This window comes from Pteronotus mesoamericanus, unplaced genomic scaffold (assembly GCF_021234165.1).
Source record: "Pteronotus mesoamericanus isolate MK-2021 breed Mesoamerican mustached bat unplaced genomic scaffold, CSHL_Meso_final contig_32, whole genome shotgun sequence".
Lineage (NCBI taxonomy): Eukaryota > Metazoa > Chordata > Mammalia > Chiroptera > Mormoopidae > Pteronotus > Pteronotus mesoamericanus.
The window spans coordinates 8,249,660-8,275,845 of record NW_026555134.1 but is presented as its reverse complement, the minus strand read 5'-3'; the positions used below and the strand labels follow the sequence as shown (position 1 = coordinate 8,275,845).

The following is a 26,186-nucleotide window of genomic DNA, read 5'->3' as shown; positions in this document are numbered from 1 at the left end:
TCTTCAATTTATGCCTGGCGTGAACATGAAGGCTAGGGGTATTTTCTAGGCAATGTATTATTATTATCAGTTTTTTTTATATTACCTTGTTTTATACTTTCCCCAAATAATTATTTTGCTGTTTATAAGCTAATGCTTCTGTAGAGTTTCATTTATAATTTTCAACTTCTTGGTTCATTTTTCTTCTAATGTTCAACTCCATATGTCTGAGTTCAATGTCATCTTTTCAAATGATATTTCTTCACCTTCTATTTCCCCAGAAATAACAGATAATGGTTAAATTATTTAGGTCTTTTCTTTAATACCTTCATTTTTTTCTTCATTATTGAATATTAGTTTAAATGGCTATAGAATTCTATGTTATATTCTAGTTATTTTTCTTTAGGTCTTCGCAGATATAACTTCATTTTTTTTGTCCTGATCTCTTTTGATGCTTTTATCTCTTCTCTCATTAAACGTTTTCCTTTGTGGGTTACCTATTATTCTCAAGTTACTTTTAAAGTATTTTCCTCATTTTTGGTATTCTGCAATATCACTGCATTGATCAACAGGTTTGTGTACTTTTACTTAAACAGCTAAGGTTCCATGTGTTGTATAGTATTTGAAATAGCATCTCTCTAACATTATCTACAGTCTCCTGCCTAAATCCTACCTGACAAAAGTTTGTTCTTGCCATTCAGTCTTCCAAGTCTCAACCTTATGTTCATATGACTTGTTCTTATCTGTCTCTGTACCATTTTTTGTTATTTTTTCAGATAGTTCTCCAATTTACTAATTCTGTATGTAGCTGCTTATTAGCTACTCTTTAAAATATATATTGTATTTTCTTTTTGGTTGTAGGAGTTTTTAATTTCTAGAATTTTATTTGCTTTCTTTTCAAGTCTGCTATTTTTTTCAGAGCATTCTTTCAGATTGTTATTGTCTCAAATTCATGGGGTATGAATTATGCTGTTTGTAGAGTCCACCATCTATCTCTCTGGAAAATGGATTCTAAGGGCATATCACCTTTTTATTGTGAGAACTTTTAAAGTGCAGCTTGTTTTCTTCAGTGAGGATCTTTTCTTTTTTCCCCTGCAGAGTCAGAGAATTTCTCTAGATACATTTTGCATTTGCTTCTTCCCAATGTCCCAGAAGAATCACCAGCTCAGGACCAACTTTCATGATGATTTCTCTTCATGGATGTCTCAGTTCATATGAAAATTCAAGCCCAAGGGAGACGGGTTTATTATTTCAAATTCTCAAGAAAAAAAAATACTCTTCAATTCAAAACCTAGCCAATGAGAGATGAGCTTTCTGCCCATCTTCTAATGCTGAATGGTACGGATTGTCAATCTGCTGGTGGGCATCCATGGACAGGGAGGGCTGACTTAAGTTATACACGAATCATCCACTATGCAGTGAATTGGTGCCCCTTACCTCCTGTGTTGTTCGAGAATCAACTGTATTTTTCCCTAGTTTCCTCTATTACACTGGCCCCATAAACGTTCTCCAGTCTTCACATAATATCTCACACTGGGTGTTGACCCCCAAAATAAATAGTTCCCACACCACACTCTACTTTCCCCTGGTCACCTGCAAGGTCCATGCCAAGGTGAGCGCCTTTGCTTATCCTCTGGTTTTCATCTGTCTCCTGGTTTTTACACCAAGGGGTTTTTCTTCCTTCTGAGATCAACTATACTTTTGAAGGAATGTTTGTTATATTTTGTTGTTTGGAGGGGGAAAGTTTTAGCTTTTATATACTGATCCTCCAAAAGACTGAAGTATTATCATTATTATTAGACAAAAATTAACAGTGCCAATTTCCACTGCAAAGTGAAAGAGTAAATAAACTGTGAAAACAACCCTATAGTGAAGCTATTCAGAAGAATATACAACTTGTACAAATGTTTCTATAATATAAAATTGTGTGAGTATTTACACAATAAATACTAGGATGTGTAGAATTAAGACAAATTCTTAGTTACACTTTATACAGCCCTACATCACTGAGTGTTTAAATAGCAAGTATTTTTTATGATAATAGGAAAAAAATGTAAGTTGAAAGCATATAAAAATATAAGACTGTTCCCCCAAACATATCCAGACAGGCAAAATGTTAGCCATACTTCCACTTCTTGCCCCTGGTTAAACATAATTAGATAAAGGAAAGAGAAACAAGGAAGAAACTGCCACTTTATTTTCAATGTAAATGGAGTGGTCAGAAGAGGTGCAACAGGGGTAATCTGTGGTTTCATCAGCTCAATTTGAAAAGCAAGTACTCATTAGCTTAGCGCAAGGCCCAGCTGCGATGCCCATAGAGCCCTTCAAGGCGAGTCTGTCTCCAGCAGACAAGAAAGCAGAGGCATCGACCTGGGGAAAGCCACACTCCCAAGGCTGCCTCTGTAAAGTTATTTGTGTAACTCCAAGTGAGAATTCAAGACTCTTAATTAGAGAACCTATTTGAAGGCTCCTCTTTGTACTTGCAAAGTTTAGCTATTTAAACATAATATTCAATATTTATCTTCCCAGCTGAAAGTAATATCTCCTTCTCGATGTCCTGATAATATTATACGATTTTCACTGCTGTAGCACTTAGTACTTTTTGCACTGCAAGAAAATGGTAATTTCTGTGTTTCTGCACCCTCCACTAAATAAAATTGCTTATTCCTCTTTGAGCAGACAAGATGGACTTCAAACAAATAATGGCTGGATTACAAGTGGTCCTCATTTCTTTTATACCTATTTTGTAGGTGCTTACTGTGTATAAGGCACGGCTCTGTGGGCTGTGAAAGAGCCATGAATAAAACAGACCAAAAGCCCTGCCGATGATGGAGCTTACATTCTACTTGGGTGAAACAGATAAAAAAAATTAGTAAAATGTATCATGTTAGAAGGTAAAAAATGCTTTGGAAAAAAATAAGATGCCTGGTGAGAAAAAGGGAAGTGTTGGGGGACCAGGTGTGATTTTAAGTAGCGTGACCGAGGCAGGCTTCATGAAGAAGGCAGGGAATATCTACAGAAAGAACACTCAGAGAAGAGGGAAGGGCAAAAGCAAAGACCCGGGGCAGGGGTAGGGGAGGGTTATCTGCTATTCCAGAATCAGCAAGAAGCCCACTGTAGGTGCAACAGACAAATCAGGAGCGAGGAGAAGAGTAGTAGGAGAGGAGGACAGAGAAGTGACCGAGAACATGTCATGAACCTTGCGAACCATTGTGAGGACTTTGACATTTGCAAGGACTGCAACACCTGGCATGTCTGTTTATCCTGATCAACTACCCAGCAATAGTTGTAGTTTATCCTGAAGTTTGGAATGGGAACAAGCATTCTGAGCAGAGGAGTGACTAATCTGATTTTGTATTTTTACAGGATCACACTGGCAGACGTGTTGAGGGGAGACTGCAGGGTACAGGGACAGAAGGGAGGCTCATTTGGAGGCTGCTACATTAATGAAGGAGAGGGGGCAACACTACATTAATATAGGTGGCGGCATCCTAGACAAGGGTTGTAGCAATAAAAGTGGCAAAAAGTCATCAGTTTCTGGATGTATTTGTAAGTTAGAGACAATAGAATGTATGGACAATTGGGTATTATAAAAGTTGTGATAAATATAATAAATTGCTGGTGTGGGGGGAGAGAGATTGAGACAGAGACAGAGAGAGCAGAGAAACAGGGAAGATAATCTAGTACTTGCCACTTCTGGTCTGCAGTAGAGTACCTAATTTTTTTGGAGAAAAAAAGAGACATTTTGGGGTGCCTAATATGTGCCATAAAATATTTTAAAATTTTACCTAAGCTAAATATTTTCATACTTAGATCCAGGCTCTCAGGTAGGTGCTAATTATTTTCATTTCCCGGATAGGGAAACAGACACAAAGAGGTTAAGTAACCTAAGCAGGCTACGCAGTGCAATCTCACAGCTAGTGCTTTGCACGGCCAGGATTCAAAACTAAACAATCTACCTCCAGAACTGGTACACTCTAATAGCATTAGCTAACACCTGATAACATTTTTTTCACTGAAATGCTATAAACTCTTTGCAATCTTTTATAAAATCAGTTTACTATATACCCCTGTATACAGGAGCACATGCATTCACCTCAATTACGAAACAAAAATATACCAGTGCCATCTAGTGGTGTTACTAATCTCAACCTACAGTGAATGCATACAGAGATGTTCAGTATACAAATGAACATATTATAAATGTTTGGGAGGGACAGTGATGATAAAGAAAAGATGACCAAAGATTAAGTAAAAACATTTGCAATGCCTAAGCAATCTTCATTTTGAACATTTCCTTTATTCTTTAAATATAATCAGTAATTTTAGGGTTTTCTCTTTCCACATTCTTTCATTTATTCTTTCATTTGTTTACACATTTATGTATATGTATATATATATATTTTATACTATACACATTTTATATATTCAGTACAGTGCTAGAGCTAAGTGATAAGTTTAGGAAAATTTATGAGAAACCCACATCTTGATAGACTTTGGGGGAAAATGCAAATAATATGGTCATCAAAATCTAGTGGAAAAAATGGGAAGATAGAGCGGTGCTCACAAAGAAATAATGAATTTCACTTGGAATTAGAGGAAGGCTCTGAAAAGAGATGATACGTCTAATGTTTCTACATTTCCAGTAACTGCCAAGTGCCATTATTGATCTATTTGGATTTAAACCTTTAAAGCACTGCCACTAAACTTAAATGTCCATAAATGCTACATTCACCATCTATATGTTATGTTCACCACCTTGCTGATATGTGACTGTGGCTTCCTATGGCCTAGATAACATAAAAAGGAGACTAGAAGGCCAAAATATTTTATTTAAAATCCAGGTTCCATCACTTGTTGATTTGTATGAAACTTGCAACTTAAGCTCTATGTGCCACAGTTTTTTCATCTATACAGTGGGATGATTATAGTTTCTAATTCATAGAGTTGTTGTAATAAATTTTTACTGCTCTTCTAATACTCTGAATCCTGCCTGACACAGTGAACAATAAATGCTAGCGGTTATTAGAATTATATCACACTCCTCCGCCTGACCTGCTTGAATTTCCATTATCAGGGTGTTTCCACTCTGAACTAGAAGAGTCAAAAGAATAACTGACATTCAAAGTCTCCTTTAAAATGTTTAGATTTCACATCAATTCACTTTATTTAGAACTAGCTTATACCTTTCAAATGCACATTTTACTTTACCCAGGCCAGTGGTTCCCCTGTCCCTAAGTATTGTCTATTGTTGCTACCTCCGATGCCTTTGCCTAACGAAACCCCGCCTCATCTTTCCAGGTGTAGCTCATCTACGCTTTCCATGAACCTACATTTTATTGACAGTATCTTCCTTTTATGAATTTCTATTATTCTACGAGTCTCTGTGCACTGCCCATAAGAGCCTCAGTTTGGCCTTTAATGATATACACTGGATTATAGCTTTGCTTTTATTGTGTGTATACTGTTTCTTCCAGTTCAATGGTGTTCACTTGGGGTAAAGGAACAACTATCCCACTTTCAAACAGAATATTATATTAAATTCATTTGAATAATTTTAGAAACTCTTCCTCTCACCTAGATTTCTCACAGGGCCCCATCCTTAGTCTTACTGAAGGAATCATTCATTACTTCATGGCACCAATATTAATGTGCGGTGTATACTTTTCCTATGCTATACTAGTATGGAAAAAAAAAAAATGCCAAAGACTACTAAATTAGAAGGCCTCTGATTCTCTTTAAATAGCTTTTAATTTTTTTTTTTAAACATGGGAGAGTCCATTAAGGAAAAAAAATAAATAAGTGTTGTATCCCAGACTTTTAAAACAACAAAATAACTAACTGGAAATTATTTAAGGAAATAATTCTAAGGGTACAAGTTTTCTAAGAGATATCTCATTTTGAAATTTAAAAATGGGTAGACATTAAAGTTAAAACAACTAATATTAATTAAGGTCGTATCTCTTACTCATCTATATTGAGAAAAATCATTATTTCAAGGAGCCATTATCCTTTGCTGAATTCATGGAGCACCGGCTTCGAGTTTCTTTGTGACCAAAAGCTGCGCTGGTTCCAGAGTTCCCACAGGAGCAAAGAGCCACAGTCACCACACAGTTCTGCGCTATAAGCCTAATTTAATAGCCATCTTCTCTCCAAGTGGATCTTTCAGCCTCTTCAGATCGCCTCAGAGGGCAAATGCAAACACACAAGGACAGGATTACCCCTGACTCCACACTTCCCTTTCACCAACTGACTTACCTTCCTGGATGGTGTACAATTCAGGGTTATGTACACAGTTCGGTACATATTTGCTTCATAGGTGGCATGAGCCAGACTCGTTACTGAAGAGTCTGAGACACCCGCCCTCGGCACAGAGACACTCAGGTGTTCCTCAGGACAGCAATCCTGTGCTATCCCGTGGCTCCTGGGATCCCGCAAGATCAGACTTCTGCTGGGAGGAGTGAATTGCTGCAGCTGAGCTGCAGGCCTCGCTGACTCGTGCATTATCTGGGCCGTTCCTGACCGTCCGCACGTCCCAATCCGTCCTTTCCCAGCGCGTTCACGCACCAAAAAATACCTTAATATCTCTTCCTGTCTTCTCTTCACATAGCTGTATCATCTACATCTATAGCTATATATCTATATTTATATAGGGAGGGAGATTTTAAGGATTTAGCTCATATGATTGTAGAGACCAGAAGTCTCAAAATGCGCGTCCCTGGCCAGCAGCCTGGAGAGGCTCTGCAGTTCAGTCCCAAAGCGGGTCCGCGGGCGCGGAATCCTCTTCCGGGGAGGAGCGTCGGTTTCTGTGCCGGCTTCAGCTCACTGAAGGAGGTCCACAGTATGGGGAATAGTTTGCTTTACTCAAAGTATACTGACTTAAATGTTAATCTCATCAAAAAATACCTTTACAGAAACATCTGGAATAACGTTTGACCAAATGACTGGGTCACCCATTGACCCACAAAGTGTCACGGTGACAGAAGATGAACCATTGCAAATGGCTTCTCTATCTCCTATCCCAATGCTAGCGGTCCTTCCTTGCCTAAGTATGTCCCACTTCCCTAATCCTGTAAATCCATTCTGATCGCTTATCTGAATTCTTTTGATTTTCTTGTACTCCTGCCTTAGAATCTTTGTGAAAAATTATATTGACAGCCCTAGAAAGTATGTTAGCTAACATTTTTACTTATGTTTATCTCTGGCTTTGTAGAATGTGAACCTCCTTGAAAACAGACTGCATTGCATTTTTTCCCCTCACTTACCACCATGACTGGGAAACAATATTAATAAATATCTGTTGAGTAAGAGCCACCTGTCATTCAAAAAATATTCATTGACCCCCTGTGGATATGAGAATACAAGCTTTACAAGCTCATATGTTCATTTCTATTTTATTTATTGTTTTAGTCCTAGTGCCTGCAAGAACGCCTGGCTCATAATAGTACCTTAACAACCATTTGGTAAAGGAATTAGAAAAAGTCACTGGCCAATAATGAGAGAATTAAATAGAACATAAGTTCAAATAAAATGGAGATGTTATGCATTTATATGTATTCAAACACCTGACACAATTCTATACATAATTGTTCATTAAATGAATTTCATTGACCCTAGCAAAAATTCAACAGATCCTCTGTATTATCAATTACCACCATGTGGATGAATGCTTTCATTTGCTGACAAAGAAATTGCATTACAGAAGTGCTGTCACATTATACCAAATAAAATAAAAAATATAACTATTTTGTTTTTTATTATATTAAAGCTTATTATTCTTTACTGGGACATTTCTCTTGAATTCTACTGTGGAACCTCTTCAGAACTAAAATATCATGTATTTTAAAGTAACAGTGAATATACTTTATGCATTTCAGCAAAAAATGATAAATTGTAAACAGATATCTTAGTAACCCTACAAAAGATAACTTTAACATATGTATTTTTAAAAACATGCCTTATACTAAAAATAAGTCAAAGTAAAATGATTGATTTCATACTTTTATGTCTTCCAATGTCAAAAATTCATGATGCTTGTTTTTCTCTATAAGTGTTTAACTTTCAATATTTAAAATAAATGTAGTAATGTGGCTGTTTGAAGAAAGTTCTAAGATTACTTAAATTATTTACACAAGCTTTTTGGCATTCGTATAACCAGGAACCCCCTGCTAAGAGAGACTGCTACAATAATAAAACAAAATGCGTATTTTATTTAAGGACTAATGTTTCATTAATTCCATACAAGAAAATTAAGAACTCCTAACCAAGCTGTTTTTAGCTTTCAACTTTTATTTATTTTCATAATGAGGTCAAAAGAAGGTTGGGGGTGAGATTAGAAAAAGAATATTATTCCATGTTTATATGACTAGAATGTCCATACAGATGACATCTCATGGAGACGTGATTACATCAGTCATTTGCAAACCCTCAAGCCCATCGTCTCCTGTAATCCATGAATATATGTGTGGATCAAAACCAGACTTGTTATTAAGTGAAATAACATGGAAAAGGAGATTTTACTAGAAGACTTTCTGCAATTATCCCGTTTCTCTTGTGAAGTTGGTAACTGTTATAATAAAAATATTTACTTTTCTCTTTATAGGATCTGATTGGCGACTTGAAGGAAAAGCTTTCAGATCACTTCAAAGATGTTATGGTTGGCCTCATGTACCCACCACCATCTTATGATGCTCACGAACTCTGGCATGCCATGAAGGTAGCGGTCTGATGCAAAAATATAGCTCTAAAGGCACAGGTCCATGTTTCGGTAGAGAGGAAATTACCCTGTGATGTTGCTTCATGTGATCAGGGAGAGGGAAGGAAATATTTGCGCAAAGATGAAACAATGGAGCCCTGACTGGTGTGGCTCAGTGGGTTGGGCATGGTCCTGCAAACCAGTGGGTCGCATGTTCCATTCCTCATCAGGGCAGCCGGTCGATGTTTCTCTAGCACATTGATGTTTCTCTCCCTCTCTCCCTCCCTTCCCCTCTCCAAAAATAATTTTTAAAATACTTTTTAAAAAGAAACAATGAAAATGCTGTGGTCAGGAGAAGTGGTCCCATTAGAAAGCAGGGACCCCTGGGGTCCACTGGCCAAGATTAGCTTGTTCTTTTGGTATACAAATTCAGACTCACTGACCCAGCTGAACTACCAAAAGGAAAAAGTAAACAAGCTTCAAGAACTTACTCATATTTGTCTCTCCCCAATGTGTATTCTGTTCCTATATTAAGGGGAAATGTTATGTCATATGAACCTCTTTAAATTATTGTAAAAATTTGGCTCATTAAGTAAAAATAGGACACTGAGTCAGACACAAATACAGATGACATTTTTATTTGGATAATTTTGTGATCTTAAATTAGTCCTTTACAAAAACTATTGCTCAAATATATCTTAATTTTACTTCTGAAGGATTAGAATCTTCTTTCTCACAGGAAAGTAATTTCTATGAAATAAACTGACTACAGATTTGTTAGAGATTTCGTTGGCCAGGGATGGGGACAAAAAGGCATCGCACATCTTTTCAAATGTCAGTATTAAACACCTGCATAACTGTTGGAATCATTCCAATACAATGCCTGCCAATGAGCGGATTACCACAATCTGTGAACAATGTGCAACAGAAAAGAGGAAAGGAAAAAAAAATTAAGGGAACCTGAACTTTTGCCATCGTATATTTGTAGATCAGAATAGGCGTTGTATAAAAATTCATATGAATTTGAACTAATTGTTTTTTTAAGTTGCATATGTCAATTCCTACCCCTTGCAAAATTGTGTGACTAAAAACTATAAGAAGGAAGTGATGTTACCGTTTAGATGAAACAAACATTTTATCTGTATCGCATAGAATAGTAAGGATTTCTGAAAAAGATGTTCTGTTTTTAAAATTACTATCAGAGAAGAATAGAGGGTGGGGCAAAAGTAGGTTTACAGTTGTTTGTATAGAAAGTAATACAATAATTAATAATTAATACAAGAATAAATTCTGTGTTTCATGTTCTCACAACCGTAAACCTACTTTTGCCCCACCGTGTATACGCATTTGACTGTAAGAGACTATGGAAAGTAGCCAAGTCAAATGTTTAAGAAAATGGTACAAAATTCTACATCTAGGAAAAGACATAGAGAGGTCCCCAAACATCCTTTAGGAAACTAAGAGACCCACGTTCTAATTTCGGCTTGCCAAAGAACTGACATATGAGCAGCAGAAATAATCAGTGTCATGGGCATTGCATAAACACCTTTTCCCCACATTATTCAGAAATGTCCATGTTGTTTTATTCTAAATGAAGGAACAGGTTTGAAATAATATTATCTTCTCAGGATCAAAGAGCTGGTAAAGAGCGAAGCCAGAACTGAACTGGGCTCCCTGGAATCCAAACACATTTCTTTTGGCCTCTGCCACCTCTCAGAATTCCAGGAATGCAGTATCCCTTTATACGACATAAGGTGCACTATTATTCCCAATACAGATGCCTTCATATCTCTCTGTCTCTGTCTTTCCAGGGAGTAGGCACTGAAGAGAATTGCCTCATTGATATATTAGCTTCAAGAACAAATGGAGAAATTTTCCAAATGCGAGAAGCCTACTGTATGCGTAAGGAAAAACACACACATTTTATACATATATAAACCTTACATTTCTCAAGTAACAAAAATATGTGTTTATATATTTTAAAGGATTTTCTAAGACACTCATATTTGAAATAGGACTCACTCAAGACCAATTAACTCCCTAAGTAAAATTGATGATAAGATATTAAAAATGAGACAATTCCCTAGAAAATCAAAGTAAGCAAATTTTCCAGGACAATAATGACAAGTTTATATGAGGTGAATGCTTGCATTAAGACAGGAAAGTGCCCAGCACAGTGGTTCAAGGAGCATTTTCTCTCTTACCCAGGAGACACCAAGTGCATAGACCAAACAAAGCAAATACAATAACTGCTCAGCTAATTGTACAACATGGGTAACTACTTTACTGTGTATAAATTCATAATCACTGTAATATATCTCAAAATAAAAATCACTGTAATTATCTCAAAATCAGAAGCACAGATTTTAAGAGTAGAAAGGTTAACTATTTTCATTTTCAAAAAGGTTTAATGCATTACATATTATGTGACATTGAAAGTCAAGAAAATGTTGCAGACAGTCTGTTATATTGCATTTGAACAAATACATAACTTTCCCAAAGGGAATGAAGTAAGATCCTCCATTCAAAATATGAAAGTGAGACAAAGCACTTGGAGAAAGTCTGGGCTGAGCAACAGTCTATGGAAATGTAATCCATAATTCTAAATTTTGAGAATTAGAGAATGTGAAATGACTTGCAATGTTATTTTTCAGCTTTGGAATGAAGATAATACTTTTTATGAACACAGATCCATGCCTAGGTTACTGTTACATGTCATATTTCTTTGGTGAACTATTTATTAGCTTCATCTGAGTAGAAAGTAGTGAAGGACAAAGAAATATCAACAGATTGATTGTGGCTTCATCTCAGTAAAAGGTAGTAAAGGACAAAGAAATATCAACCGGTTGGTTGTATTCCCTATGCTTTCCACTCAACTTCTCAGCTGAGGACGTAGCATTAAGTTATTCAAAGCACATCGGTATATGGTACTGTAATAACTTATACCTTTAACATGGATGTTTTCTTACCCAGAATACAGCAGTAACCTTCAAGAAGACATTTATTCAGAAACCTCAGGACACTTCAGAGACACTCTCATGAACTTGGTCCAGGTATGATACACAAAAGTTCATACCAATTTGTACTATTACAAAAATAGATATGTTTCATTTTCAAAAATGGAACAGACAACTCCATTGTATTCCAGTTTGACAGTAAATTCTATGTAAAATAATTTACTGAATACCAACTCAATTTAAGTCACTGTGATAGAAACATGAGTTGGGTGTAGAGACAAACAAATATGAATGGTACACAATCTCTGTTAATTTGCTATCTTCCTCATCTGAGGCAGATTCATATGTCGAATCAAAGACAGAAGGTATGATTTATTTTAATGTATGTTTAATGTGACTAAAAACTTCATATTGTACTTTACAACTATTTTGTATGATTTAATTTAAGAATGGATAACTATATTAGCCAGAGTAGAGCACAAACTAACAATTCCATTCATTGCCAGGAAGCACAGATTTTAATTCTTTGTGAGTATGTTATGTGTGCGCCCAGGTTAATGTCAGTTTTGAGTTAAGAATAAAGTACAAAATAAAATATTGTTGAGGAAGCCAAGTATATACTTCCACAAATTGAGGAAAATGGTAATTTGTGCTGATTGGGTTCCTTCCAATTGTTGAATTGAAAAAAAGCAGCATAGTATTAAGCAAATTAAATTTAAAAGTTCAATTAAAACAATTAAGAATTTGCTTTATTGTGTTTGGTTTTTATTTGATTTGCTCTGGACTTGCAAGGTTTGGCAGCATAGTTCATAAACCACCCATGTCACCAGTCTCAGTTAATCAAATCTTATTCTGAGGATGCTAAATCTAGGACTGTAACATCAGGGCAGGGTACATAGTTTGGTTTTTTTATGGCCCAACTTGAGACTTCTGTGTAAGTTGTAGAAATAGGTTTATTTTAATTTGTAAGATAAGTTGAAGTTATTATAAGGGAAATAATTAATAATTATTAATATTTAAAAATAATCTCATTTGTCATTTAATTGTATACTTTCTAACTTTTAAATGTCATAAGAACAATTTTAATTAAAACATTCACTCAATTTAGAAAGGTCATTATTTCTTAATTTTTTAGTATTGAAGCTACATAATATAAATAAAAGCAACAGTTTCTAGTCAGAAATTCATGTTGGTGTAAACGTTGTTCCTAATAGAAGAGTAAAGCTAATATCCCATTGTTAATTTATGAACTGCATTCTGATATCAAACAAGTTTTTATTTTCTTAATATCAAAATAGAAAATTATTATTATTATTGAAGAAAACTGTAAGTTGCCTAAATAGGAAAAAAGTATATTTAATTAGGACTCCTTTGCATTCCAGTAGGACTGTACCAGAGTCCACCTTTTCCTTCTGCCAAATTCTGCTTCTTTTCTCTCCCTTCTGTTGTATTGATCCCAAGCACATTCTGTAATAAACAAGAGTGTGCCAATCTCCAGCTCAGTCACCTTCCCTGGGAACCCAACCAGCCCTAGCTCTCTTCCTTGGAGAGATGAGGAAACTGAAGCCCAGAGAGGTTAAATGGTTTGCCCAGAATTACACATGTACTGCGTGAGAGGGCTAATGTGAGAACAGACTTTATCAACACTATAGCTTCATTGTTCTTAATTAACCTCCAACCCCATTTGATTCCACTCCAGTTCTACTTCTGTTTAGTAAAATGTCCATGATCAATGCACAAATAACCTGTTGGAATCTCTGACCCTCTTTAACGGTTTAACCTCTATAAACCACCTGAAAGTAACTCACATCTAAGAATCCAGATCACAGCATATTTTTATAAAGCAAATATTATTGTATTTCAGGGGGAAAGAAACAACACCTCTGAAAATTAGATATGACAGAAAATAAATTAGAAGTAGGAAAAACAATGGAATGTTTTCCCCTGATGTGTAATAGGGCAATCAATCTTATTCATAACTGCAGCCCCCTTTTCCTGAAATTAAACTATAATGCTTTATTGTGATCAAATATATAAGTGATTATGCATATTTGCCTAATAATATTATCTGTAATAGAATTGACACAAATATTTTAAAATAACACATAACAATTTATTTCATCACTGGATTTCACCAAATTTGTGATGTGGCTTTACAGGATAAAGTATAACTTTTTAAGTTCAATTCTAGAGTTTGAACCTTAATTGTATGTGTGTTTAATTTTGAAATATCTTCTTAGTATAATGAAATTTTCCTATGAACATAGAATATCAAAAAGAAGGGTAAGTAGAGACCTAAATTTTATCAGAGGCCAAGGAAAATATGGTTTACTAAAAATTGTATAATTATAAAGTTTTATAGTTCATTGCCTTTAATATATAAAACACTTTACATGTACAAAATAATGTATATTTAATAGAAATTATTTAGAAAATAAAAGTAAAAAACCTTATAAAAAGATGTATCTTCATATAATCTCCATTAATATTCATCTTATTGGAAATCAAAAATGCCATGATCACTGATACTTCTTAATAAAAAGTATAGTTTATCTTAAATTTTTAAATATTTTGAAGTTCTTCCACTGACTCCTGACTTCAACATTAATGGGTCTTCTGATTCAGGATTTGGATGAGTAAATTGAGGGGATTGGAAGAAGAGAGAGTGAATTAGGAAATTGAATAAGTCCATCTCTTGACCACCATTTCAGAAAGAATCTGTCTAAATATTTTACAAAAAGAAACTGGAATTTATTCTTAAAGAGGTGTGAAATTTAGAGCTGATGAGTTCCAATGAGACAACTGAGTGGTGCTGCAAATCTCTCCTAACTGTCCAGTTGGGATTATTATCCTGTCTGTCTGTCTATCTCTCTATCTCTCTATCTTTCTATCTATCTATCTCTATCTATCATCTCTATAAAACAACAAGGTATGTATTTAGATATTTGTTTCTCTTGGCTCTGTTGTAGTTCAGTTGTATGTCTTTGGATTTATCATTTAACCTTTTTGTAATTCAGATGAGAGAGATTCAATCTGTAAATTAAGGGACATGAACTCATTCTTGTCAATGCCCTCCTAATACAAATATTTGAAATTTCTCCAGCTGTTATAATAACATTCTCTACCTCCCTCTGCATGGTCACTTTCAGAAGCAAAGGAAAGACTGTCCCTGACTTTCATCTTTTTCATATCGTGAAAATTAAGACACACCTCTTTTTGTGAATTAACAGAGATTGAGGGAATTAGAGCACTGGAGCCTTAAGGTGTTCATGCAGTGGAAAGTGCTGAGAATTACTGTCACATTTTCTGGGAGAGAATATCTTTCACTTAACCTATAGAGTATTTTCCTACAGGGCTATCTCCAATAAGGTAACAAACAACTCAGCCAGAACACGTTCTTCTTGAAAACTAACGCCAATCATTAAACTGGCTCACAAGACTTCCTGTGTGCTTTTATTAAACTAGATTTATAGGAGATCTAATTATCTGCCAAATAATGAAAAATGAGTCACTTAGGGATTAATTAATCAATGTGTGCAAATCACCCTGGAGGTGATGAATGTTTTCACAAAGAGAAAGAATGGAAACTACCCAACTGGATGCCTACTCCTCATCTTGGCTGGCAGGGTTCTCCTTCTGACAGTTTCTCGGACTTGCACGGCGGGGCCCTAGGGATGTTATCACCAAAAGCTTTCAGTGATCATCTGTAGTTGCCTTACCTGCTCCAAATATTTTCAGCTATATTTCAAGTCCTTTTATGTCTTCCTTTGACATCTTCTTGCCCCTAATCCAAATGCTGTACTCATTTATGCCATTTCTCTGGCATTTGCATCAATTACACATACAACGCTGCTATCTTAGGCTTTTTTTATAAGAGAAAATCAGCCTTGGTGGAAAAAGCTAAATCACAAACTTACTTATGCACATCCTTTTAATATGTCAGTCTGCTTAAAATGCTCTCGGCAATTAACTGCACAAAGAAGTAAACAGTTAGGCAACCACTTCAAGTTAAATGTCCAAAAAAAAAAATCTTACCTTTCAAAAAAATTTCACATACACAGAACTGCAGAAAATTCTTAAACATTTCTCACAAACTTTCCAAGAGTACATGTTTACTTAACTATTTAGTTTAATTGGAAATCACTAAAAAAAAATGCATGATTTAAAGTCATATTCATGGTTAAGAATAACAAGGGCAAGATTGGGTACAGACAAGGACAGGCTCAAAGGCTGAGTACTACAACTTTCCAATATTAAGAGGCTGAAAAGTAAAAAGGGAACCACAAGGTTGAGAATAACGAATCAATGAAGTAGAAGGACTTCATTTTGAAAGACTAACCAATGAAGTAGGAAGAAAAGAGAGTGCACAATCCTGGAAGCCCAGTGACGAAAGCACAGCAAGGAGGAGAGAGGGATCAATTTCTTCAATTCTACTGATGGGTCAGATAAGATGAAGACTAAGAATTAAATGATAAGTTTGTGTTATTAAATAAATGGCATATGTCCATAGAAAATAAAGCATAGTAACTGCTTTTAGTCATTTCTTGCCTGTGCAAATTAAAACCATAGGAGAGTGACCAGAGGAGATTGTCTGAAAATAATGAGCTCTTCAGGTTAAGAGTATGATAAACAAACCTCAGGGACAGATATAGCACTGAAATAATCATCTTTTCCAACAATCAGACCTTGGTTAATTCACTTAATATCTATAATCCCATGTATTTTTTTTATCTTCAAGGGGCAAAGCTATACAATCATTATTGTCCCTACATCTCAATACTTTCATAATTTGAAAATAAAACAACACTGATATCTTACCACTCAATAAAATTATTTACTCTAAATGATGTGTTCTATTCCTTGCTCAAATATGTATAAAGCACAGTTATATATATATATATAAATGCATGGATTTTAAAAATAAGAATTGCATATGTGCATTCTTAGTCACCTGATATTTTAAGTAATTGAAATGAAGCAGATGAAATATATCTTATAGGCTCATATCAATTTTTGCCTAGCTGTCCTCTTCTAAACACAACTCCTGAGTTATGATTAAACATATTAATTTCCAGGGCCACAAATTTACTCACAAGAAAATTTCACTATGAATAAATTAATCCCTCTCATATGTCCCCAACTTTTGATCAGCAAGGGAAGAAAAACCTCATATGCCTCTACTGTGGCAAATTTAATCCATACAACATGTAAAACAGCCTATGTGAGAGTATAAGGTCAATCGCATTTATATATTTATTGAGTTAAATACTCAACTGTCAGATTTCTGGCCCTTCTCTTCCTTTCAAGAAGGCACTTGGTGGAGAGGTGTGTGTGGTTTATGAGATGTCTTGGCAACAGGAGAGGGATAGTGCCTTCAGGTCAGGATATTTTCTGCCTCCTTGCTCATCTCAGGTATGGAATGGCAGTTCTTGGCAACTCTGAACATGTAGCATATGAGGTGTAGATATGAGTGTTTCTCTGTGTTCACTGTCAAACTATACAGCTGGTGAATTTATGAGCTTTTATTTTTGTCTTCATTTGGTCAGAGCCAAGTAACCTTTCATGATTGTTTAGCCTCAACTTTGTGTTCAGTGGAGCTGAAGGATCCTCCTAAGGTCTAACTGTGTCTCTCACACAGTTTCAGCCAATGTGGTCTACCATGTAGCCCTTGGCTTCCGGAATAATCTCTCCTTCCCATGGTCATAAACAATTCCATCTGTCAAGGTTCCTAAACAGGTTCTCAGCTAGCATACTAGTCTCTCCATCAATAGTAGATAAGAAATTTGGAAACCATTCATGCTACTTAGGTATTAAGATTAATTCAAGAGAGTTGTATTCAGCACTTCCCTCTGCCCAGTCATGCCATATTGCTGCAATGTGGCCCTTGCCAGTCAGGAAAGGTTATAGGAGCAGAAACCACTTTATCCCCCAGTGTTTTCTTAGCATAGATTACATATCACATGTAATAAATATTATAGATTACACACACACACACACACACACACACACACACACACACTTTAAAAGCATTTCCTCCAGATCTCAACCCAAATAAAAGGTTAACTAAACTGATCACTCATCTCTCTTACCTCTTTCTCCCCTCTTGTCCTCATAATACAGAGAGTCCTGCCTAGCTAGCCCTCCTTTCTTCCTCTTTTGAAATGGCCCTTCTTTAGGCTAACTTGACCATGTCTGTTCTTTATATGATGAAGGGATGGAGGTTAAACAAATTTACAAAAACTATCACTCCACAAAATCTAGATTTCATGATTATTTTACTGCTGCATATATCCTATTTCCTATGTCAGAGACCAAATATTAACTCATTATTTCCCTGTGTATTTTCACTCTAACAACGTTAAATCCATCTCTGCCACCCACGGCCAGACAGAGGATGCTCTTTTTGATGGAGAAGAAGATATTGTACAGAAAGTTGAAAAAGTGAAAATCATATTAACATCTTTGAAATATTATCATTGCTGCAAAAGAAAAAATTCCACATTTTAAGACAAGCTATTTCATAAAGTATTCAAGAAATATAAGATTAACTCTAACTAATGATAGAATTTCCTTAGAAATCACCAATGTGTTGTGGTTCAAAGGTTTTTGCCCCAATACTATATGAGTTGTGAGTTCAGAAAAGGAAGGAGGACTCATGGACATGGACACCAGTGTGGTGATTGCTGAGGGGAGTGAGGTATAAGGGGACTAAAAAGTAGTGTAAAAAATATACAATAAACATTAAAAATTTTTTTTAAAAAAAAGAACAGCTACAAAGGAAAACCTGTGCTTACTTTATAGGGAAACAGAGAGGAAGGATATGCAGATCCCGCTATGGCTGCTCAGGATGCAATGGTAAGTAGAACCAGCTCTCAAAATGACTGTAAAGAACCCTCGTTAAACGCGCCTGGGGAGGTTAGGCTGCTACTTCTGCCTGTGTGGTTTCAGGTCCTGTGGGAAGCCTGTCAGCAGAAGACAGGGGAACACAAAACCATGCTACAAATGATCCTGTGCAACAAGAGTTATCAACAGCTATGGCTGGGTAATTATTAACCAGGTTCCTTTTCAGACACTTAACTGATTATATAATAAAAAGCAAGTAGTTAACTGGGAAAAAAAAGTAGGGGTAGGGGGAAATGTTACATATGAACAGAAGAAAGCCAGTTGTCTCAAAGGTACTAATTTTGAATTATGTTTATACAGACATCTCCCATCTAATGACATTACTAAAGGAGGAAGTTTCCCTATAATTTTATTTTTTTCAATAACTGGATATAACCTTTACATACCAAACCTTTAAAAACCATCCTTTTTTTTTGATGAATAATGTACTGAAATATATCAGCTATTTACTATTATGCATATTATATGTTCTCTTGAAAAGAATATAGTGAACATAACTTAATCAAGCCTATTGTGAGTCAAGATCATTCTTATTGACATCATGATTTATATGAAGATGCCGTATTGGTCTAAGAGGTGCATTCATATTAGTTTTCATTTTGTTTGATTTTCCCCCAAACTGCTGTACCTTTCTGCTTCTCTCTTTAAAAAAAAAAAAACCACAAAAAACAAAAAGCCCTCTTTTTTGTTTTCTTACATATATAAAACACAGAGAAATCTATAAAAATTTTTAAAGATGGTCTAGTTCAACCAAACTCCCAGCCCTCTACTTTATCTTCACTATGTATAGCAATCTAATCAATATTTGTATTTTAAAATTATTGTGTTTAAAAATTTATAATATTTCAATTGAATTATATCAATTTGTTAAAGTTTTCCAGGAATTTCAAAATATTTCTGGGCAAGACATAGTAGATGCCATAAATGAATGCTACGATGGGTACTTTCAAGAGCTGCTAGTCGCTATAGGTAAGTAATGATTGATTTAGTATACAGCAGACCTTTTATTCCAGAACAAATGCTGATTGGTTCTGATTATATTAAAGACGCATGAGTAAGCTCTTGATTGAGTCACTTTCTCCTGAATTTAATTATTAAGAAAGGATGCTAACTTTATAGGAGGAAAGAACATCAGCTACTGACACAATGCTCTAGACTGGCAACTGGAGAACTTTAATGAACAAACAACCTTCCCTAATAGCGGCTTTAGCTTTCATACCAGGCAACATTGGATTCTCAAATGCTCTCTCTCAGGCAATTGGGATCTCACACCTTTAAATTCATTTTATATATACTGACTTCCATTCCCTTGTTAGAGAGAGATAAATGCTAGCAATATGGGTTCTTTGTCTCCATGAGGAAAATGGTGTTTTGTTACCATCTCTAATAAATTTGCCTTTAGGGGAAAGTCTTGCTGTAGAAAAAGATTTACCATGTTGTTATTTTAGTAATGATTTCTGCAGGCTGTTGTGAGAGAGGTATACCTTCTGCTTCTTCCTAAGTAAGAAAAAGTATCCCTCCATAAATGGGAAAACAGTCATAGCTAGCCACAAAAACTGCTGTTAACTACCCAGGCACAACTTTGTGCTGTGCTGTGACTTGGCAGCATACATTGCAAGGACAAGAAATGGGGGGTCATTTTGACATTTGCCTATATTGCCTATAGCAGGCACACATCAAGAACAAACTTAGATATTAACTGAGCAAAGGAATATTGTGTTTTTCCCATCCCTAGAGTGGCACAGACATATATGGTAATGGAAGCTGAGTTGTAAGGAGTTTTAAGCTAGGGTTCCATAAAAAGGGATTTTTGGGTTCTGTGAAATCCCTAAAATAGTATACAAAATACGAATATGTGTGTGTTTTTCTGAGAATAAGGTGCATATGTTTCAGAAGGTTCTCAACATAATTTAATAGTTACATATATCAAAACTCCTCATTTTACAAACAAGGCCTAAGGAGATTAATTGACTCCTCCAATGTCTATAACTAATTAGCAACAAAGCTATAACCAGAACCCATGCCATCTGCATCTCAGGATGGCTCTCTTTCCACTAGACCACCGCCGCAAACAAAGCAGTGGATGCGAGACAGGAGATAGTGGACGTTAGAAACAACAGAAAACAATTTAACTGTTCCATTCATTCACTGAATAACATGTATTGAGCATTTACTAGTCCGGTCATTGATTTAAGCACTGCAGATAGGACAGTGAAACAACAAAAGCCACAGAAATCCCCATCCTTAGGTCACTTCCACGGGAGCAGCAACCCAAGAGTGCTCAAGGGGTTCACAGTTTCGAAGAAAAGTAAAAGATGAAGGTGGTGGTCTCACAGTCTAAAGTAATCGTTTGAACTGTGGAGAAGACATTGTTATGATTTTATTTTGCCTAGAAGTTATAGACTTGCATATATTACTCATTCATTTATTAATTTACTTGTTCAATTAAACAATATTGAATGTCTGTAATCATCAACTGACTTTCACCAAGGACAACTGTAAACTAGATTTTAGGTTCTTCAAATGCCATCATGGCTTTGATTGGATGACTTCTAACACTGGTATAGACCAATTATTGTCCACATCTTCTCCTTAACAGACCTCAAATCTATTCACAAGTCTATACCCTAAAAACAGTGTATTGGATGGAAAATGAACTATTTCATGGAACAGCGTCACACTGAATTCTACAATAATAAAAATCTATAATAGCAGTGGTAACCTGGGCCTCTTTGAAGTTCTATTTATTAATTTTCAGATAAAGAAGACACATTATATGAAGGAAATAAGAGAATTCCAAGAGATAAAGACAAATGAAAATCTGAATTAATCATTATAATATTGTTTCTTTATATTTCTATTGATCATGGTTTTACCACTAATTTAAATGCTGGAATTGTAATACACAATGTATAATGAGCAATCTTACATAGAATTACAAAGACCTTCCCAAGACAGTAACAGAAAAAAAGGTGCGCTCATTGTTTCTCAAATTTTGAAGAAAATATATAGTCACTCTCAAATTTTCTTTTTTCCTGTCTGATTTTTTGTAGTTCTTTGTGTTCGAGACAAACCAGCCTATTTTGCTTACAGACTGTATAGTGCAATCCATGTAAGTATGACCCACATATTTTTAAACTTTCTCCAGAAATTGTCTACTTCCTCAAATAACTACTTTTACTTCCATTGATTTTCGTTTTTAAACTGGTATGCAAATATACTCACTTAAAATAAAATATGCTCAAATAAAAAACATAGTATACAACAAAATGAGACCCATCAAATAACAATGAAGGTGCACTTTCTTTATCAAATTGAGGGACCTAAGAAATACGATTCCTTGAGGACTATCTCCTCCATTGCTTTAGTGTTTCTTAGCAACTAACAAACTGGTAGATTTAAAGACTTTTGTATCTTGCCAAAGACCTCAACCTCATATTCATAAAAGTACAAAACATATGGCATCAAGCAGAAAAGGTCAAAACATTACAAACTCTCTGCAAGAAATTGCTACATTCCTGAAGTTTAAAAACACAAAATAATGCCAGTGGTTATTTTGAAACATAAAATCTTATTTTAAAAATAGCATTTAAAAAGTGATAGCTAGACAACAGTAAGCTCTAAAGATATTTTTTGTAATTAAATGAGAATGTTTTCCATAAACATAAGTTTATGTGTGCTGGTCAACCTCACACCCTTTGGTACTTTCATTTTTAAAAAAACAAACAATTAAATGCCTGAGACAATTCACACATTATTCATAATATGCATGAAACATAATTAGAGAAAGAAAAGGCCTGATACAAATCATTCATATGTCACAGTCTTAAAAACTCAATGAAATTATTAAAAACAATTCACTAGTATAGTAATTGTAATCATCAATGTTTTATCCTCACAGAAATTTTAATAGACATACTTCTTAAAAGTCGCCACCGTGCTGGGGTAATATGCTAATTGTCAAGAATATTTCTGTTATATATCTTGGTAAATAAAGAGTATTTTTTATGTATGTACAAGAACCTGTGTACCTTCAGAACAGAGGAAGAAGATCAAATGGTCACTGCCTTCCTTTTTTGTTCTATTTCCAAGCAGAAAATATTGATTTGATTTTAAAAATTATAGAAAATGGTATATTGGGCAATGTTATTGGATGATTTCAACAGTTTTTTTCTCCAACATAGAATAAAGCTTCACCTGTGAGTGACCATGAATCATAATCACAATTACTCTGATTCTAATAATGCCCAAAATGAGGCTACTTATTCTCATAATAAAACTGTATTTCTGCTCTGTGTGTTGTAATGCAAAAAAAAAGGAAGGTATGTGTACCCCCGAATAGTTTGAAGGACAAGAGAGGGACTGTATTTAAGTAATCAAATTTTTGATATATGAAGCTCTTAAATGTAAAATATAGATCATGTATTTTAGTCACTTTGAATTAGGAAAAGGTTGTTAGTGGTTCTACACCTAAAACATTGACATCAAATCTTAGTTTATGCTTACTGGCCACTGGGTGTCACCATTGCTCCATTTGAAAAGACAGCTTAAAATTTATTTGTGAAACTATCCTTTCTGAGGCTAGCTACTACACAAAAATTGGTTTTTTTGGGGGGGTGGTATTTTTAGTATTTAGCATATGTTAAGTACCTGGAATTTTTATATTTACCATGTTCATGAATGAACCGACTATAAAATAAAAATGTCACTGTTGTGCTAGACATACGAACATTCACCTACCAGAGTTCAGTCTCCTCCCACCGGGCCCCAGATTCCCACTACTCATGCAGCCAAGAAGAGTTTTTACCTAGAAAGAGAACATGATAAGATTTGTATTTTATAGTGCAGTGCGTGAAGGTTGACAAGGCTGGAAATTTCAGAATCAGGGTGAAAGAGTAAGGGCTGGCATCAAGATGGTGACACCGGAAATAAGAGATTAAGAAGTAAAATAGGTAGAATACTTTTTGTCTGTGTACACAGTGAGAGGAAGGAAGGCGGGGTCAGTCTCTGAATCTGTCTTGGCACTCCCTGGATGGGGGCTCCAGTGTTGGAGGAAGAAGAGCAAACTGCTTCAGAAAAGAGGATGAGCCTCTTTTAGACTGATTAACTGTAAGGTGCTGTCATCTCACTTCTTTCTTCTTCTTCTTGTACCTTGTAGGACTTTGGTTTCCATAATAAAACTTTAATCAGGATTCTAATTGCCAGGAGTGAAATAGACCTGATGACCATAAGGAAACGATACAAAGAGAGATACGGAAAATCCCTATTTCATGACATCAGAGTAAGTCTCCCACACCTGCTTTACTTTGACCCATAATTTGTCCTTTTTTGAAACTGAAATAAGAGCTTGAATTTAAATAACTTCATGTCAGAATCTAGAAAGTTACATAGGCTGACAAGGATAGTTGACTTCAGTACACCGGACAGCCCTTCAGTCCATCAACAGTGTGGAGGGAATCCCTTCACATCAGTTGCAGATCTCACTCCCCTTTCCTGTGTTTTAAGCAAAAATCATTGATGTGGTGATGTAAAACATTCATTCCCTAGTTGTGTAATTGTGTTTTATGAGCTAAATTCTGAAGTATGATCAGCATTGAGAAAAGTACATTTTAAAGACCACCTAAATTTTGAAGAGGCCCCTTAGATCAGTTCGGCTGTCTTCTCATATTGTCATAGAAGGCAGGGCTGCCAGGCAAATTCCATAAATGGTCGCCTGGAGGAATTCAACACCAACAGTTATGCAAAACTCTACATTCATACCCCTTTAGCCCTTGAAGGGCAAAGAAGCGATGATTCTGAAGTAACAAGCCAGTTTTACATTCTGATAGACCTAAACTTTCCTCTGGATTTTGATAAAACCTAGCAAAGAATTATCAGAATGTACAGAACCACCTATGTAATTTTTGGTACCCAATGGAAAATGAAAATTCTTGATCCTTTTTACAAAAAATTAAAAAGAATTTCAAGATGGCACCAGCAGAACATTAAACCACACATAGGATCCTGAATATATTTTAAATCTTATTTCACACACACCTACCTTGTTTGCATTAGTTTCTACTGAAATTTTTAATTGTATGAACGGCTTCTTAAATGAAAGAGTGGTCCAGATTCAACTTGACAACCCAAAAAGGAAGAGACCACAAAAAACAGAAGACCTCGTAGGCCCTCAGGTAGCCAAAGTTGTTTTTAAGAGGAAAAGCTGATGGACCATTTAAGAGAAATACTATTCTATGTCTTTGACAAAACTTTCTTTGTATCCATCTTAAAAACCCTAAACTTTTAGTGATGATAAACATGTCTCATTGAGAAATGCGTGTCATACTTTTTAATGAATAATTCTAGTACATTTACTGAGAATAATCACAGCTGCATCAAAATCTACTGATATTTACATATTAATGCAATTTTACTATGTGGATTCAAAGCAATAAATTACAATTACATGCCGTTATATAAGAGAACATTAATATGACGGCTGACTTTTAACAAAGACCGGTTTTAGAGTTCCATTTATTTACTACTCTCATTGTTTTGAAAAAGAAATTATAGAAGATCATCGAAAGGAAGATAAAAATTACCCTAGTTTTCTACTACAGACAGCCAGTAATAAAATTTGCTTTAGGTGCTTTTTGTCTTTTTAAAAATATATATAAATACTAATATGTTTTACTACTTAGAAGTTTTTTATTGTATAATTTGTGAAGTATATAAATTCCTCATTATTATATATTACTTTTTAATTTTTTACTATAATACCTAATATTATGGCAAACATTTTTTAGCATAAATCTTCATACTCATCAATAATTGATCATTATTTCCTTAGGATATATTTCTTGAAGTTACTTCATTAATGAACTTAAACATTTAAAAGTCATTTAAAGGTATATTGTCAATTTGCCCTTCAGATACTATAAGGATTTATAGCAATATTAGGACATCTCCTTCTAAACTTGAGAAGATTTAATTCTACTTCAAGTTATTCCTTTTATAAATACACATTAGGGTTCAATTAATTTTATATAAACCGCATTCTACTGACCATGGTATTATTTTACAACTTCCCCTGGGAATGATTCTCAGGACATACTAAATCTTTAGATGAAAAAAGTAAATACTTTTGGAAAAGCTAATGGCCCATGGGTCTTTTATACTGTAGTTCAGAGGAATTACAGCTTTTTTAAAGAAATGTTGTGACATTTTATTTTAAATAATTTTTTTCCAGAATTTTGCCTCAGGGCACTATGAGAAAGCTCTGCTTGCCATCTGTGCTGGAGATGCTGAAGACTACTAAAGCAAGTGAGGGCTTTGGAGAATGGTGCACCTGCTTTATAGATGTGTCAAATATAGACTTTTGCCACGAATTTGCATTGTTAGCAGCATTATAACAAAACTATAGAATCATACATCCTCTTATATCTTTAAAATTATTCTAAGCTAAAGAAAACTATTGACAAATTTATGTGAGACTGAATGTTTACTTATTAGCTAAATCAACAATTTATTAAATGATGTATAATGGCATAATAAAAAATCATTGCATCAAATTAGATTGTATCTAATTGTGAAACATCAACTCCCTACACCAGGAGACTCTGCTTATGGCCGCCCTTAGCACGCTTGAGAAACAAACAAAAGCACAGTGTATG

At 35.0% G+C, this 26,186-nt stretch overlaps 1 protein-coding gene across 1 annotated transcript in view; it reads left to right on the top strand.

Moving 5' to 3' along the window:
* Window positions 1–25,831, top strand: part of ANXA10 (annexin A10) — a 43,761-nt gene extending 17,930 nt beyond the window's left edge. Inside the window, exons 4-12 of the mRNA XM_054575978.1 lie at window positions 8,582–8,695; window positions 10,486–10,576; window positions 11,648–11,727; window positions 18,433–18,486; window positions 18,580–18,673; window positions 19,408–19,503; window positions 21,588–21,646; window positions 23,693–23,815; window positions 25,763–25,831. Of these exons, the coding sequence (XP_054431953.1) occupies window positions 8,582–8,695; window positions 10,486–10,576; window positions 11,648–11,727; window positions 18,433–18,486; window positions 18,580–18,673; window positions 19,408–19,503; window positions 21,588–21,646; window positions 23,693–23,815; window positions 25,763–25,831 (780 nt within the window). The remainder of the gene's footprint in view (window positions 1–8,581; window positions 8,696–10,485; window positions 10,577–11,647; window positions 11,728–18,432; window positions 18,487–18,579; window positions 18,674–19,407; window positions 19,504–21,587; window positions 21,647–23,692; window positions 23,816–25,762) is intronic.
* Window positions 25,832–26,186: the final 355 nt, after the last annotated feature.